Source organism: Miniopterus schreibersii (assembly GCF_964146895.1).
Source record: "Miniopterus schreibersii genome assembly, chromosome: 2".
Taxonomy (NCBI): domain Eukaryota; kingdom Metazoa; phylum Chordata; class Mammalia; order Chiroptera; family Miniopteridae; genus Miniopterus; species Miniopterus schreibersii.
The window spans coordinates 108,128,882-108,146,715 of NC_138102.1; the positions used below are offsets into that span (position 1 = coordinate 108,128,882).

At 36.9% G+C, this 17,834-nt stretch overlaps 1 protein-coding gene across 5 annotated transcripts in view; it reads right to left on the reverse strand.

The window, feature by feature from the left end:
• Window positions 1-1,773: 1,773 nt before the first annotated feature.
• The window catches only part of FERRY3 (FERRY endosomal RAB5 effector complex subunit 3), a 42,097-nt gene continuing 26,036 nt past the window's right edge, over window positions 1,774-17,834 (reverse strand). For 3 of the 5 annotated variants that reach the window (XM_081128799.1, XM_081128798.1, XM_081128797.1), the window contains 4 exons: window positions 15,189-15,391; window positions 4,662-4,719; window positions 4,025-4,092; window positions 2,222-3,411 (listed from right to left, as the gene is read on the reverse strand). In XM_081128799.1, coding sequence (XP_080984925.1) covers window positions 3,319-3,411; window positions 4,025-4,092; window positions 4,662-4,719; window positions 15,189-15,391 — 422 coding nt within the window. In that variant the 3' untranslated portion in view covers window positions 2,222-3,318. Of the gene's footprint in view, window positions 3,412-4,024; window positions 4,093-4,661; window positions 4,720-15,188; window positions 15,392-17,834 lie in introns of all 5 variants that reach the window. The other 2 variants (XM_081128795.1, XM_081128796.1) reach the window with 1 other exon arrangement.

A 17,834-nucleotide genomic window follows, 5' to 3' on the forward strand; every position in this document is an offset into this window, starting at 1 on the left:
GGTGCCCCCCACCCCCCTTTCACAGTCATGGTCAACGGAACATGATCAACATCTCTGCCCCCAACCACCCCAAATATTTCAATTAAAAAAAAAAAAGATGTCTTAAATGTGTCATTGAGCTATTTTAAAAATCTTTCCAGAAACACATTTCACTAGGATGAGACCTCACAGGTTAAAAAAAATGGCAAGGTTTTTTGTAAATTTGCGTGGAATCATACAATGATAATTCTATGTGATGCTATGTATTGCTGTTAATTCTTTCAATCACTCAGCTCCACAAATATGTCTTTGATTAATGAAGAACAGACCACTGCTCAAATGAACAGTTTTCAAAGCATTTCAGGGAAATATGGGGAAGATAATGGAAATGGTCTTTGATGGTTAAAGGACAGAAAATCATTGCTGGAAATGGTTCTATTTCATTTAAATAGGTATTGTAAAATACTTTTTATTATTTCAAAATTATGATAATGATTTTTACAGAGCTATAACTTCTTTTGAGCAAAGCAGTCCAATTTCATCTAAATGGGAAAACTAAGTAACAGAAAGCAATAATTTTCACCTAGAAACTGAAAAATTGCCTGAGGATTCACTTTAATCCATGTCCCCTCTTTCAACACAGCTCTGCTGATTCCTATAAGGCCTCTAGAGCAGGCATGTTACTGTAGATTTCATCTTTCCTTCGTGGAACATTTTTTCTTCTTGTGAGAATTAGACAGGACACAAAAGATAGCGTGTCCTGTGCCAGTAAGAGATCTGCCAACTCCCAGGTGTTTCTGTTGAAATTCTTTTTCATGCATTTCTTCCATTCCAGTCAGAGTGTCATGCTGAGGACAGCTGGTACCACACCTCTTGATCGATGGGAAGGTACAGCCTTGCTTGGTTTTGTACTTTGAGAGCAGAAATGGGGCAGGAGGTGAAAGAGCAGCAAGGAATGGAGACCTCAGGCTCAATGCCCCTGCGTGATTTCCAAAGCATATTTTTATGGCCTTGAGGACCTCACTGTCATTTGTCTTGGTAATATTTAATTGCTTACAGAAATAGAAAAACTTGTGCTCACTGATTGACTCTTCACCATTATTTGTGCTAAGGCCCAGGCCCTCCATCCCCACCCCAAGAGACTCTTGTGGTCAGCTTCTCGATTTCTAACCATTTATCACTGCCTTCCTTCATTCTATTTCTGCTCCTTATACCTAGAATGTCCCTGCTAGTCTCAGCCTACTAAGGTTCCTTCTTCACTTCATTCATGAAGTGCCTGAAACCACTCTCCTCCAAGAAGCCCCCTAGATCACTCAGAAAAAGGCCCCAATTACATCCTTCCCAGTCCAAATGCAGAACTCCAGACTTCCTCATCCACTGCTTCATTAAAATCCCCACCATTTAAATGTGTATATTTACTACCTTAAATTATATACTTGTTTTTAGCTTAGTGCGCCTTCATATCAGTGGTATATAACATCATAAGCATTATTCTAATTTATCACTTCTGTAATATCTCATAATACAGTACCATGTGAACAATGAATACTTAAAATTCATCTTCATTTTACAGGCCAAAGAGAAACTTTAAACTGCCCTGGAGTGAAGCCACTACTTTATAAATAATTTAATAAAACAGCTTTGTCGGGACAAAGGGAGGGTTGGGCAGCCGCATTCGCCAAGTTTCTGTGAATGAACCCTAACTCCTACACCCTGACCCTGGATGCACCCTTTAAGCTGCTGAGTGTACACTTAGCTACAGAAATTTTGTGCAGAGACTCAATGCCTCTTTTTGAATGCCTTTATTGACGGACCCCACTACACCCACACCCACCTCCAACTTGACCTGTCACATTATAAACTCGTACAGTCTCTGAGGCTGCTCTAGCACACCCCTAATTTCTACCTGTCTACTTTGCTTTGTGTTAGAATCTGTCTTAATGGAACAGTAGTACCTGGAAGACGATTTCTTGCTCTAAGGGCAGAATACCTACTTTTTTCTTGGTGGGATCACTATGTTCCTTGGAAAAGGATTTGGAAAGTGTTAGTGTGTAATGGACACAGTCTGGAGTGGGTGTAGTCTTTAGTGTTGTTGCTTGACAGTCATTTCCTTGAGTAGAAAATCAAGACACATTCCATGTTATGGGGAAGCATTTTGCGTACTAAAAGTTACTCTAGGTATTACATTTAGGAATACTAATCAAGTGCTTTCTGTTTCTTGGAATCAGGATATACCATTTTATCATGTCAAAGGTCCTCCATATCACCCCATTGGCCAGTTACAACATCCACACAATTTGAATTTGATAAAACTATTGCTTTTGTAAATGTCTGGGGTCAATGTAGTCACTATTTATTGCAAATGTTATAGATGGGATACATAAGTGATATGCAGCATTTGAAAAAGTATTTCTATAAGGAAAGACAATGGAAAAAGACAGGAAACAGAGCAGAGACAGAAATGGGGACATAGTTATCAGTAAAATATTGCAAGTAGAAGAATGGTTAGAGAACCTGCGAATGCAGAGAGCAGGATGGAGAAATAAAAATGATCCTCATTGTCTGACTGTCACAATGTTTATAGGCACTAAATACTGCCAGGTGCTGGGATAGACTAACTTTCCACTGGGCTTGCAGATAGGCACACTATTTTCTCAGCCCATGAAATGTTATTAACAGACAAGGGCAAGTGACACAGGGAAGACGAGACAGAGGAAAAGAATCCAATGTCTTTTTCTGACTATGAACTTTTAAGACCTTAGAAAGAGTACATTAAAGGCAAGTTTTTGAAATAGGAAAATTTTAAAAATTTTGTGTCATATATTTGTGTTTATACAAAATGATTTTCACAAGACGTCCATACTTGCAATCTATACTTCAGTGCTTTTTAATTTTCACTTAGCAAATAAGATAGAGGAAAGATTTTATTTGTATGCTTAATGAAGTCTTGTACCTTTACAAGGTACAAGAAATGATTCATATGATATGATGTGATTCATACCTTTGGGAAAAGACATGTCTTTATGAAAATGCAGTGAACACTCTCCCACATCAAGTGTCCATACGTGATATATAGGAAGTTTTAACCTACTAATATTCACAGGTAGGATATGATAAAAAGAGACATTTTCTCGGAGACTTTCACAATAAATGTGTATGTTAGGGACTGATCACTAGCCTGTACAGTAGATGAATTTTTAACAGACGTCTATCATGATTTGATCTGTGGCATGGGTCACAAGTTCTTTCTGGGCATCCTTTGCTTGACAGAATCCCAGCACAGGCAAGTTCCTGGAGAGTTTAATAATCCTCTTCTGCCAACACGGTGATCTCTAAGGGTTAGTGCTTGGATGTCAGAGTAAGTGTTGATGATACTCGGAAGATCTGGGGAAGCATGTTACTGAGTTGATAAAACATTTCTTCAGAAATACTCTGTAAGAGGTAAAAAAAAAAAGTTTGTATTTGTTAAATCATTATTGATTTTTTAAAAATTTAAAGTATTTTAAATTATGGAACTAGTTCTAGACATGGAGTGCAATATGTAAATATTATCTTTCACAACGGATTTAACTGCGCAGCTGTAGGCAGGGGGTGTTTTCCTGGCTCCATCCTCTAGGGACTTATATTGTTTCTATCAAATAATAGGTCTGATTATCAGAAAAACCCTAGCTAACACTAGTGTAATCAATAATAAAAATACCACTAATTTGCGAAGGTCTACACAGAATACAGAACCATTCTCTGCTAAGGCCCTTATTTATGAACTCTTCAAAATCTATTTAACATAAATGTGAAAAAAGAAGGGACGATGAGTCAAGTTTGGTTTTGGGGTTAAATAAAAAGATCCCCTGAGTGGTAGATGCTAACACTATTGACAATAAACTAAGTGCCTTTATGGTATCCAAACACTTCTCCCTTAAAACAACAGAGGAAACTGTTAGCATTTTGTTATTTTATACTGAGTTTAGGGCAGTGTGCTCACTATATCTGTGGGAAATACTGTAACTGAGATTAAATTGGGGTGAGATATATTAAGATAACACACCTGTGGTACCAGAAATTGCACTGTCCTAGAAATTCCTCCATCCCACGAAGCCATTTCCATCATGAAACCTAAAACAGAATAGACTTTGCTGAATTATGAGTTCTGGTCTTCAAACCTACTCAGTCCTTTATTGAAATTAACTGAATTTTCATTGTGGGGCTTCATGTCTTGACATTTTAGGTAGTCACTTACTGTAAGAGAGGCTAAGCCTAAAGGACAGATAAATGTTTGTAATCCTGAATTCTCCATGCCAGACATGTTTAACATTGCTCTGTCAACACACTTACTTATGACTTCTCAAGTCCTATTCAGTCTCTACACAATAAAGCCAAAACAGGTTACTGAAGGCTAAACATGTAGCTCTGTTGTTTTGTTTTTAAAGAAAAAAGGCAATGAAGAACAACCTATAATCAGAGCAAAATCTAAATAATATCTAAATATCCTGTATTTCAAGAGGGCTGAATGTGACTAGTAAAAGATAACTAGGATAAGTAAAAAAAAGTCCATTATGAAAATATTTGCTTATTACACCATTTAACTGAGGCACCAGATGATGGGTAACACTCACATTCTTTCTACTCTCAACATTTGGGAGGAAGAAATATAGGTTGTTGTTAAATATAAGGTTATTGCTCACCTTTGACGCACTTAAACACAAGTTCTGCTCTCCTTAAGCACCATGGTATAGTCATTTCCTAAAAACAAAACAAATCTTGTTTCTAATAGAACTGTAAAAAAATATATAGTCAGATCTTAATTTATCTATAATGTTGATCATCCAGTTTGTGAACAGATTCAGGTAACTATTAGTTAATTTTAGCTAGATTTCTTTTGGTATTTTAGGCATCTGTTATACTGTACATACTTGTAAAATGCTAACTAATTGGATATATAATTATATATATATATAGTGAGTATAATTTTAAAAATGAATATATCCTTCAAACTTTCTAGATAATTCTAAACATAAATATAAATGATGTGTAAACTCCATCTACTACTCTCAATATGTTAGTATGAGTAATTCTATTAAATTGTATAGAATTTGAAAAAGCAATGCATTAAAATGTTTTAATCATATTACTACAGAAGTAATAGAATAAACAATCTCTCCATCCCAGGCACCTACCAAACCAAATGCATTCATTTTTCTATGTTCCTGTCTAATCTTTGGCCAAGTTTCCCATTGTTATGATGAGTGATTATGCCATTTTAAATTCTATTTCTTTTCACTATCATCAAAATTATTTCCCCATGTTCTATGTCTTCATAATTATAACAATAAAATGTTTATTATTTCAATACAGTGATTATGAATCTTTTTGGGTCTTAATCATTTTACACTCTTAAAAAATCACTGAGGACTTTAATGAGCTTTTGTTTTTTTTTAAAAATATATCTTTATTGATTTCAGAGAGAGGAAGGGAGAGGGAGAGAAAGAGATAGAAACATCAATGATGAGAGATGTCATTGATCGAGCCCTCAACCCGGGCATGTGCCCTGACCAGGAATCGATCCCCGATCGCCTGGATCCTAGGTCAACGCTCAACCACTGAGCTCAAAAGCTAATGAGCTTTTGCTTATGTGGATTATACCTCTTGATATTTATTGCATTAGAAACTAAAACTGATAAAAATCTTGCTGACCCCCCAGAAGGGGCTAGGATTCTGGGGGATCTTCAGAACACAATTTAAAAACTGTTGTTTTATTGAACGAATGAATCATAATTTATTAAACAGCCCCTTATAACTAGATTTCCATTTTTTGTTACTAACACTGCAGTGAACATATTTATGTATATGTGTGTGTATGTATATCTATATCTATTTATCTATCTCTATCTTGTTTTTTTTCCTTTACTTTTTATTGTTTGTTTTGAGAGACATACAGAGAGAGAGAGAGAGAGAGAGAGAGAGATCGATTTTGCATTTATTCACTGATTGTTGTATGTGCCCTGAGCAGAGACTGAACCTGCAATCTTGGCATATTGGGACTATGCTCTAACCAACTAAGCTACCTGGCCAGGGCTCTATATCCTGCTTTTGAATAATTTCTTGGGATACTTATTTCTATACATTAGTAAAATAAAATTTAGGTCCTTCCCAAAAAGGTTATACCAATTTACATTAGCCATTAGCAATTAGCAATGTATGCACCATCCAACTTCACCATGTGTTTACCAGCATCTGGACACTTAAATATTACTTAGAATATTATTCAATATTATTACTAATAGATCCCAAAATGGCATCTCATTAACGGGTTTTTATTTGCTGTCAATGAAAAATAAAACCCTGAATACATTTTTATTCTTTGTACTGAGTGCACTGTCTGCTTTCTTTGTAAATACAGTAGTACAAGAAAATCATTCTATAACCCCCAATAAAGAAGCACTATCGATACATTATTATTAACTAAAATCCATAGTTTATGCAGATTTCCTTAGTTTTTACCTAATGACTTTTTCTGTTCTAGGGTCACATCCAGGATACTATATTATATTGGTCATTACGTCACCTTAGGCTTCTCCTGCCTGGGAGTTTCTCAGACTTTCCTTGTTTCTGATGACCTTACAGCTTTGAGGAATACTAGTCTGGTATTTTGTAGGATGCCTTCTCTTGGAATTTGTCTGATGGGGTTGTGATGATTAAACTTGCGCTATGGATTTTGGTAGGAAAACTATAGGGATAAAGTGTAATTTCATCAAATCATACCAAGGGTACATACTATCAACATGACTTATGACTGTTGATATTGACCTGGATCACCTGGTTGTGGGTAGTGTTTTCTATGTTTCTCCACTGTAAATTTATTTTCCCACCCTCCAAACTTCCCACACTAGACTCTTTGGAAAGTGAACAGCACACACTTAAGAGGTGAAGGTTTTTTTGCAGCCCTCTTTAAGAATGGAGTATCTACATAAATGATTTGGACTTCTTCTGCATGAGACTCGTTTATTCTTTATCTATCTATTATCTATCTATCTATCTATCTATCTATCTATCTATCTATCTATCATCTATCTATCTATCTATCTATCTATCTATCTATCTATCTATCTATCTATCTATCTATCTATCATCTATCTATCTATCATCTATCATCTATCTATCATCATCATCTATCTATCATCTATCTATCATCATCTATCATTATCATCTATCTGTCATCCATCCATCCACCCAATCATCTGTTGTTTTTAAAAATATGTCTTTATTGATTTCAGAGAGAGGAAGGGAGAGGGAGAGAGAGAGAGAAACACCGATGAGAGTCAACAATTGGCTGTCTCCTGCACGCCCTTACTGGGGATTGAGCCCGCAACCTGGGCGTGTGCCCTACCAGGAATCGAACCTCAATCTCCTGGATCCTAGGTCGATGCTCAATGACTGAGCCACGCCAGCTGGGATAACCATCTGTTTAATCAATATGGACTCATGGATCTTTACTTCAGACGTTGGGTTGTAATTCAATGATTATTACCAAACTCTTTCTCAATCTTATTCTAATAGCTGTTTCTGGCATAATTCCCACTAGTGACCACTCCCTTTCTTCATGAAACTTGCTGACCCCTCTTGGGGGCTGATGATGTGTCACTGAATGATCCTAGTTCTTTGTCAGACTCTGAAGGTCTTTGGGCTGCATGCCTACTTACTGCTAGGCTTCCTACCTGGTTTCCTGGACTCTAATTCCCCTCCAAACCACTGAATTGGCTAATTTAAGCACATCTATGATCATGTTACATTCTGTTTAATAACTTATAATTGCCTCCTAGTGTCTCATGAATAATATCTAAGACTTTATTTTAGTATTCAAGGCTATTTACAGTAGGACCAAAACTATTGCAGGTTCCTAAACTTTTGAATTAAAAATGGTTTCACCCAAGCATATCTGTCCACCTTGCCTGAACATGAGCCACAATGCCTGCCTGTCACCCACCTCCTCCCACTTTGCCTTAAGCTATTTCTCCTGCCCAGAATGTCCTTCCTGTTATTTCCATCTGTTGAAATCTAATCTTCAGTCTCCAAAGTCCGGCTTAACTTCCTTCTCCTTCATAATGTATTTCCCCAACTAGGAATTGTGTCGCTTTTCTTTTATTGCAACAATCACATTTTACCCTGTCTTTTTGGAGGGGTGTGTGTGTGGAGGAAGAACAGGCAGGGAGATGGGACTTATGTTTTCTTAAGCTGTGTGCTGGCTAAGGGCATGAGCCGTGTTTTGTCATCTTTATGACCTTCTATAATACTGACTGTATAGATGCTCAAAAATTTAGGAACAGTGAATCATTTTATTTATAGAAACTTAAAAAGAAAGTGACTTTTTCTATAGAAACAGACTTTTATAGGAAACTACTGTTTGCTTTTTCTTTTTTCAATCCTCATCTGAGGATAATTTTCCACTGCTTTCCAGAGCCTGGGAGGGGGGAGGGGAGAAGCACTGATGCGAGAGAGAGAGAGAGAGAGAGAGAGAGAGAGAGAGAGAGAGAGAGAGAGAGAGACCGACCTCAACTGGCTGCCTCCCATAGAAGCCTGACCAGGGCCCACAGTCGAACCTACAACTGAGGTGCGTGCTCTTGACTGGAAATCGAACTCAAGACCCTTCGGTCTGAGGCCGACACCCTAACCACTGAGCAAAACTGGCCAGGGCGGAAACTACTTTTTGTGTCCAAGATTGATAAATAAAAGGGGTTAAGATTGATAAATAAAAGGGGTTTACTTTCTGAGAGGGCTAAAAAGTAAAAAAATCCTCTTTTCCAAAGTTCTAGAAGCTTATAAAAAGGACTAGTAGAATGTTTCTAATGTTTACATTATGTTTACAATACTTCTCTGGTTCAAAGTTTACAAAAAGGAACAGTGTCTGTGGGGGTACACACATGCACAGAGTGGCAAGTTTTTGTCTTTTATCTTGTTCCTCCCCAGTTTAACAAACATAGTGTACAGTGAGAGCAAGGTGACTAAGAAATACCTACCCACAGCTAAGAGGAAATGCTGACAGCTCTTAAAACTACAATAATGACTTATGTTTTCATGGAATTTTATAATGTACATAATTTGTATTTTACAAGAAACCTTTATAAATTAAAAAAAGAAAGAAACTGAGCCCAGCCGGTGTGGCTCAGTGGGTGAGCACTGACCCATGAACCTGGTCACAGTTTGATTCCCAGTCAGGGCACATGCCTGGGTTGTGGGCTCGATCCCCAGTCGGGGGCGTGCAGGAGGCAGCTGATCAATGACTCTCTCTCATCACTGATGTTTCTCTCTCTCTCTCCCTTCCTCTCTATGAAATAAATAAAAACATATTTTTTTAAAAAGACACGGAGAAAGGCACAGTGAATCACTTGAAGCTGGGGGGGCAGTCTGAGACTTGCATTTTCATTTTCTTAACAGTATCTTCTGATGAACAAAGGTTTTAAATTTAATTATGTATAATTTATCAAGTTTTTCTTTTATGGCTTATGTTTTTTGTGTCCTAACAAATCTTTGCTTAACCTGATATCATCAAGGTTTTCTTTTATGTTTCCCTAGAAGTTTTATAGTATTAGCTTTTTTTGGTTTAGGTCTATGATCCATCTGAAGGTAATTTTTATGTATGATGTGAGGTAAAAGTCAAGTTTATTTTTTCTATATGAATATCTAGTTCTTCCAACACCAGTGGTTGAAAACACTCCCCTTTCTCCCACTGAACTGCTTTGGCATCTTTGCTGGAGATCAAACTACCATATATGCATGGATTTATTTCTGGATTCTCTAGTCTGTTCCTTTGATCCATGGTCTATTCTTCTGCCACTGTAGTGGCTACTGTAGCTTTACAGTAAGTTTGGAAATCAATTGGTGTAAGATCCCCAACTTTGTTCTTTTTCAAAATTGTTTTGGCTGTTTTAGGCTCTATGCACTTCATATAACTTTTAGAATGACCTTGCTAATATCTTCCAAATTGCCTTATAAGGATTTTGACTAACATTTAAGTCTATGTAGAGCACCTTGAGAACTGATATCTTACAGTATGTACTGAGCCTCCAACCCATGAACACAGTATATCTCTCCATTTATTTAGGTCTTTTAAAATTTCTTTTGGCAACTAAAAGCTCAATTCTGTAGTTGCTAGGACATTTTTCATAGCATCTTTTTACTTGAAGACATTTAAACTTATCTTCAAATTCTTTTAAGACAAGTTAGCAACTATTTTATGGTTTTTGTGTCATAATTCTGATGCCTCAAATCATTTATATCCGTTATGTTTGTTTTTTTCTACTGGTTTTCAATCATGATGTTTTATTTCCTTAAGGGCATACTTATCTTTCACTTATGTTAAACATTTTATTGAAGGATCATATATAGGAACATATATATAAGGTATTCGCAACATCTTAAAATGTTACTCTAGCCTGGCCGGGTGTGGCTCAGCGGTTGAGCATCGACCTAGGATCCAGGTGATTGGGGTTCGATTCCTGGTCAGGGCACATGCCCGGGTTGCGGGCTCGATCAGTGACTCTCTCATCATTGATGTTTCTATCTCTCTCTTTCCCTCTCCTTTCCTCTCTCTGAAATCAACAAAGATATATTAAAAAAAAAAAAAAGTTACTCTAAAACATAACATTTTTCAAAATACTATGAAAATAATATCAAGGAGTTATTACTATAAGTAGGGTACTCATTTTTATATGTAACAAAACATTTTCTGACAGTAACCTGTCTTATAATCTATAACTTATTGAGAGTTATGATTAGCCTCTGAATTATTTCAGGCTAAGGTGAAGCCTAAGCATCACTACTCACATGAGGATAACTAATGTGAATTGTAAGCACAGAGCTTCAGCAGGGCTAGCTTTGAACACCAACATATACAGTGTACTACCCCAATGTTTTAAAATGAGGATAATGATGATGATGAAAGATTAAAGCACAAGTTAGATTAGGGATGGTTCTAAAGGTCTGATAAAAAATACATGGGAAAAAAATAATGAAGTACTTTCATTGCCGTCCCTTCTCCAAAGATCATCACCTTTTATCCATTAACACCATGCTACCTTGCTTTCTGTATATGTGTGGTACTAGCATGATGTAGAGCAAATATCTATGAGAGAAATTACGAACTTCACACTCTTCAGAATGATGTGAATTAATGCAAAGCTTTATCAGAGAAGACACCAAAATACCAATTCATGATAGGACCTCAGGCTATCTTTGAAGTGATAGACATTTAACTTTTAGACAATATAAACTCTCATATTCCATTTACTTTAACTTCATTGTGCTTAGCAGCATCTGAATCTGAAAGGAAATGCTAGACAGTTGCATGCAATGCATCCGCGCATACATAATCCTAGTTGTTTTTAAATCTCCCGTTTGTCTACAGAGACTCCATCTCAAGCATCTCTTATCATTTTTTCTCTGATTAAAATGAGCACCTAAAAAGAATGGCTTTGAGTACTTGGAAAAGGTAAACTGTAGGCTTTAGAAGTCGATAAGGTCATGAAAAAACATGACTTACTGGCTGTCATCATGGGATGCGGCCTGCAGTCTCATAAGGAGCTTTCTTCTGGAATAAATCTTAGTATATGTTATACAGTAGATGGGGTATATACCATAGTGGATCAGGTAACAAGATAGAAAGTGACAATCTTACTGTCACACCTGTGAGAACTCACTGAAAGAGATCCACTGAAAAAGCTGAATGGATCATGTGAAACACTTCAGACTTTGGAACTGAGGCAGAAAATTGGCCCCCTGGCTATACTTTAGATGGTAAGTGGGCACTGAACACAAAGAATAAATTCTAAACTTGTGAAATTAAAGTTAAAATGTCAATTCTGATTATAATTGCAGAAAATACTGTCCATCTAAAGTTAACAGCCACACGCGCTGACTACTCAACTTGAATCCTCTGATTAGAGTGAGGCTAAACTGCAAAGGCGTTTAAGGTTCCCATGGTATACAGGTCTTCACTGTATGCCTTGGAAGTTATATATCAGAATTATTTTATGAGTTTATGTATCCATGAAGGAAATTGCAAGACTATTGTTTACTCTCAAGTATGCGCTGTTGAGGTACCTGAAATACTTGTATTAATCTGTTTCACAGCCATTATCAGCAGGTGAGAGCTAGTCTGGCTTTCTTATTTTTCACATTCAAAAACAATGATGTATGTACAACCACTTTGGGAAAGTATTTTGCTGTATCTACCAAAGTGAAACATGTGCACACCCTGACACCTAACAATTCCAACCCTAAGTATATACCCAACAGAAATGCCAACATGTTTGTATAGAATGTTCATAGCAACATGTGTCATAATAATGAAAACCTGAAAAATACCCAAATGTCCATAAACAGTTAAATGGCTAAATAATTGTGGTCTAGTCACACAATGGAATGACATATAGCAATGAGAAAGAAGTCTATAACCACAAGCAGTAATATAAATAAACTTCACAAACGTAATATTGGGTCAAAGCAGCCAGATAGATACAGGAGTAAGTACGATATGATTCATTCCACTTATACAAACTACAAAACCACACCTAACTAATCTAGGCTTTTCAAAGTGAAAATTGTGGTTATCCTTTTGGAGGGACTGGGGTTTATGTGACTGGGAGTAAGGGTGGCTGCTGGGGTGCTGGTAATGTTCTGTTAAATGATCAGGATATGGTTACATTGGTGTTCAGTTTGTGGGGGGGAAAAAAAAATCTATTGATTTCAGAGAGGGGAAGGGAGAGGAAGAGAGATAGGAACATCAATGATGAGAAAGTCATTGATCAGCTGCCTCCTGCACGTCCCCTTCTGGGGATTGAGCCCGCAACCCGGGTATGTGCCCTGACAGGGAATCGAACCACAATCACCTGGATCCTAGGTCGATGCTCAACCGCTGAGCCATGACCGGCTGGGCAGTTTGTGAAAATTTGAGCTATATATTTATGATATATGTATTTTTCTATATGTATATTATACAGCAATAAAAAATTTAAAAAACCCAAACATCTTTATCTACCATAACAATTACAACTAAAATCCCTAAGGCCCAGATTATTCAACAAGCTAATAGTAAAAATAAAAGAAAGTCAGGAAGGCAGGACTCTTGACTTGCAGGTTCATTCCATATCTATCAGGTTAGACTGACTCCAATACGACAGTATCTTCGGATCACAAAGATCTACACAATGAAACTAGTAATATCAGTATATCCTTCTTCTTGCTGATAAAGTATTGTTTCCTTTGCTTTGTTTAAAAAAAACTGCAATTCATTTCTACAGCTCTTTTTATTTACCTCAGGATATAGACTGTTCTAGATATTATCATGGCGCATACACTAAAATGTGGTAACGGAGTGTCTAGCAATTCTGTTTGTTAGAGGAAGAAAACAACACCTGAAAATGCTTTGGGATCCTTGCAGGAAATCTAAGACAAATCTTACCGCTATATCCTGTGTAGTGTTGTCTGAATTTATAGAATAAACTTCTTGACCTGAATGGATGTTTAAATACAACCAATGGTAAGATCATGGCTCAATATACTTTTGTGAATTAAAATGGACTTTGGAAACAAACTTAATGTTCTGCAGCTGGCTGTCCCGATTTAAAACATGTAACCTTTGTAACCTTGTGGGAGAGGGAATGCTGGTAGTATCAGATGTCTGAAGTAAATCCGAATTTAGTGACTTTTGGAAACACTGTTTTTGAGGTTGTTTCCCACCTACATATAACCATTTTTATAAACTGGTTAACCAGGAGTCCAGCTGCAGGAATATTTGAATGTTTCCTTGTGGCCAGAATTCATTACAAACTTTCTTTGTTACGCCCCGAAGACTCTTTTATGGGTGGACTAGTTAGTGATGATAACTTAACAATGGCTAAAAATTCCTGATGGAACTAAGACTTTATAAAGCTACAGTGGGGGGGAAACACGTGTATGTCAATCTCCCCTGATACCATATTAGATATGACTGAGGCTACAGAAGCGAATGGAATGAGAGATGAGAAAGTATGAGGCAACTTTCAGGATGGAGCCAGAATTATCTTAATCAAAATGATCATGTGTCTGGTAAAAATACAAATGGACTTTAAGTGGAAAACCATTTAAAATCATCTTGTCTTACATGGCATTGATTTTTGTGTGTGTGTGTGTTTATATAGGGTATTGAGGCCTCTTACAATCAGTCTAAGTGGAGACTCAGTCACTCTAAAAAGCAAAACAGCCCAGCTGGGCGTGACTCAGCAGTTGATCGTCAACCTAGGATCCAGGTGATCGGGGTTCGATTCCCGGTCATAAATATCTTTTATTTTGGTAAATAACTTTTAATAATCAATGAGCAAGCTTCCTTCCTCACATTCACAATCTGCACTTACCAGTTGGTCATTTTACTTAAAAAAAAAAAAAAAAATGCCACCAGTTGCTAATATGGGCCCTTCATCACCAGGTTGGCCCCTGGCTCTCCCAGAAAGACTTGCCTACATACATTTGTTTTGAGACTACTTTGTTCCTCCAGGCTATTTAAAGTTGAATTTTTAGACTTTGTATTATTTCCACAACTTAGCCCCTCTAGTCAGTTTATACATGGGTAAGGAAAGAAAGCAGGAGAGAAAGCAAACAATAATGGAAAGAGAGTTGTTTTTTTAAATGTAAAATAAAGTCCAGTACTTAATAAAATAAATGCATGATTATGTCATGTTTTAATTGTAGAAGTCAGTACTTGTATGACCCAAAGAGCATCCTTGACAAAATGTTAAAATGAAGCTGGCTTCTTCCTGTCATCTAACATCTCTTTCCCTTGCCTATCAGTACAGACTCAGAGAATGCAAACTAATTTTAATGTTAGCCTAAGCCAAATATAAATGTGGAGGCAAATCTAATGCTAAAGACAAAAATGGAGGAGAAAGAGGAGGAGGAGGGAGAGGGGGAGGAGTAGGAGCATATGCCTTATCCAAAGCTAAAGATAATTTTGATTTTCTAGTTTACCTTCTATAGAATAATGCTATAATTCTCTGAACATATATGGTTAAGAATTACTCACTGTCCTGTATTATATGCTACTCAATTCTATTAACCAGAAAGGAGATACAAAGGTCATTAGTAAAAAAAAAAAAAGTGCTTTTAAAATGTAAAGTGATTATAGAATACAATATGGAGGGTTAACACATTCATACAATTAGAGTATTTCCCTATAAGCTCACCTCTGACATATCATGCACCAGCAAGAGAGGAATACTTATTGTTGTGATGTCGTGGGTGCAGCAAACCTTGAGTATGTTTCGGAGTCCCATAATGGCAGGGTCGCGAGCAGTGATGTTTCCAGATTTCACATTGTCATCCACACAAAGATGGAAAGCAACATGGATTTCTGAGAGATTAGAATGCCGTGTAATGTAAAATTCTCCTGTGAACAAAAAATACAATCATGCTTTTCAAATCGCTAAAATCACTGCGATCTATGGACTGTACAAATAGCTGTGATAGGCAGTCAATGCATTAAACTAGTAGAGGTGTATCAGGAACTTATGTTGGGCTCAGGAAGCAAATATAATAATTACTGCATATGTATATATAAAATCTTCACCTGAAAATATTTTTCCTATTGCTTTTCAGAGAGAGTGGAAAGGGGAGAGAGAGAAACATCGATGTGAGAGGGACACATCAATTGGTTGCCTCCTGCACGTGTCCTGACTGGGGCTGGGATTGAGCCTGCAATGTAGGTACATGCCCTTGACCAGAATCGAACCCAAGACCCTTCAGTCCACTGGCCGATACTCTAACCACTGAGCCAAAACAGCTACGGCTGATTACTGTTTCTAAATTCTTAAAAAGAAGGTGGTGAAAAAAGAAGCAATAGCCAATTTTGCATTAGGTTCATAAGTTGGTATGAAGTGATCACCAAATAGTAAATCAAGTGAGTATTCATCATCTCTATGTTGATGTAAATGCTCAAAACGTCGAACACCTTTCTGACTGGTCATGAATATACTGTGTCTGCACTTACATTAATTTAAGTAATTTAAACACCTTGCTGACCAGTCATGACAGAAAAGTAGCTGGCTGCCGGGCGAGTTCTGGCCCAAAACAGCCAGTCATCAAAGTGTTAACTCAAACTTAACATGTAAAAACAGGTCACTTGATTACCTGTCATCCCCAGACCCTAAATCTGCTCCTCTCCACCTCAATTTCTAATGTTATTTTCTCAGGAGAGAAACACAGAAGTTGCTCTTCATTACTTTTTTTCTCAGTGCCTCTGCTCTAGTCTCTAATCCAATTCACCACCAACTGTTTTCAGTCACACCTTCAACAAATATCTCAAATCTGAACTCTCTGTTTTTACGCTCTCACCGTAGCTCATGCTACCATCATCTCTCACTTAGGTTTCTGTAAGAGCCTCTTAAAGAATCTCTCTGCTCCCATTCTTGCCGACCCACAAACTACTTCCATATTGCACGCAAAATGATTTATACATAAATCAGATTATATCACTCCCCTATGTAAAATCATCCAACAGGCTCACACCACATTCAGAAAGAAGTCCAAACTCTTCACTGTGGTCTGCAAGGCCACTGCCTATCTGTCTGACATCCTCTTGCCTCAACCTCTCTTCCTGTCCAGCCACACTGACTTTTGTTCAGTTCTGCAAACAATTTTGGCTGCTTGGTGAAAGGCTTCTAGTTACCAGCGTACAAAAGCTAATGCCCATGGATGCCACTGACGGGCCCCAGGAAAAAGTCTTTTTTTCTAATTTTAGATAAAAGAATTAGATAAGCAGAAAAAGAAATTAAAGAAAAAACAGAGACATAAATATGAAAATAAACTAGTGAAATAAAAAGTAAAATAAGATTGTCTGATGAAAAATAGTTCGGTTATAATTTCCTGGAAGGCAATGAAAGACACAGACTGCTTATAGGAAACCTGGTAGACTCTCTCTGAGACAATATCCTTTTGGGACCAAAGAAGTGTAGTATGTTTTAAAGTCCTACTGATCATTTAGGTGATGCAAGTCATAGTGTTAAATATGGCTATAGTCCAGCAGAGGCAGGTGACTTAGTGAACAGTCAGATGCTCCTAATCCCCACATTGGCACTGCTTTGTTTGACCTCAGAAGACCTGTCTCTGGGCCTCATTTTACCCCTTAGTAAAACGGGGGCCACGGAGCTGGCAGTAGTATCAGAGCAATATAAGATAGTAGAAAAAGGACTAGATTGGGCATTAAGATCTGGCCTCCAGCACTTACTGGTTAGTAATCTTGGGTAAATCAATTCAACTTATAGGTTCTCTGTACTTCGTGTATGAAATGGGAAAAATAATGCCTGACTGCTTTCCTTACAAAGTAGTTGTGAGAATTAGATGACATAAACTGTAAACATTTAGATAATGGTAAAGCAAAACTACTGGTAAAAGTATATAAATAAAATTGTTTTTTTTTACAACTTAAAAATTTTAAAGCATTTGTGATTTGGATCTTTTTTCTCTGTTTACTTCTTAGCTGTGTAGGCATCTTTTAATGAAATGAAAATTCAGATGCTATCAGCATGTCTAACTGAACAGTTTAATGATCTTTTTTTAATGCAGACTTACAACATATCTTCTTGATTTGGTGGTGATAATGAGATATAGGCTTTTTCCAAAAAGGAGCAAGAAAGGAAATAAATATAGCAATAAAGAGTTAAGATTTTTTTAAAAACAGGCATCAGTACTTTTGGAATAGATAATAAGATTGGCAAATTTAAAGAAAGCCACAAAATATGGATGATTTAAATTATGGATCTGTGAAGAGAAATACAATGAATACTGTCTCAATGAAGGTATTTTTAGATGGAGAGGAGGACAGTTTCCTGTTC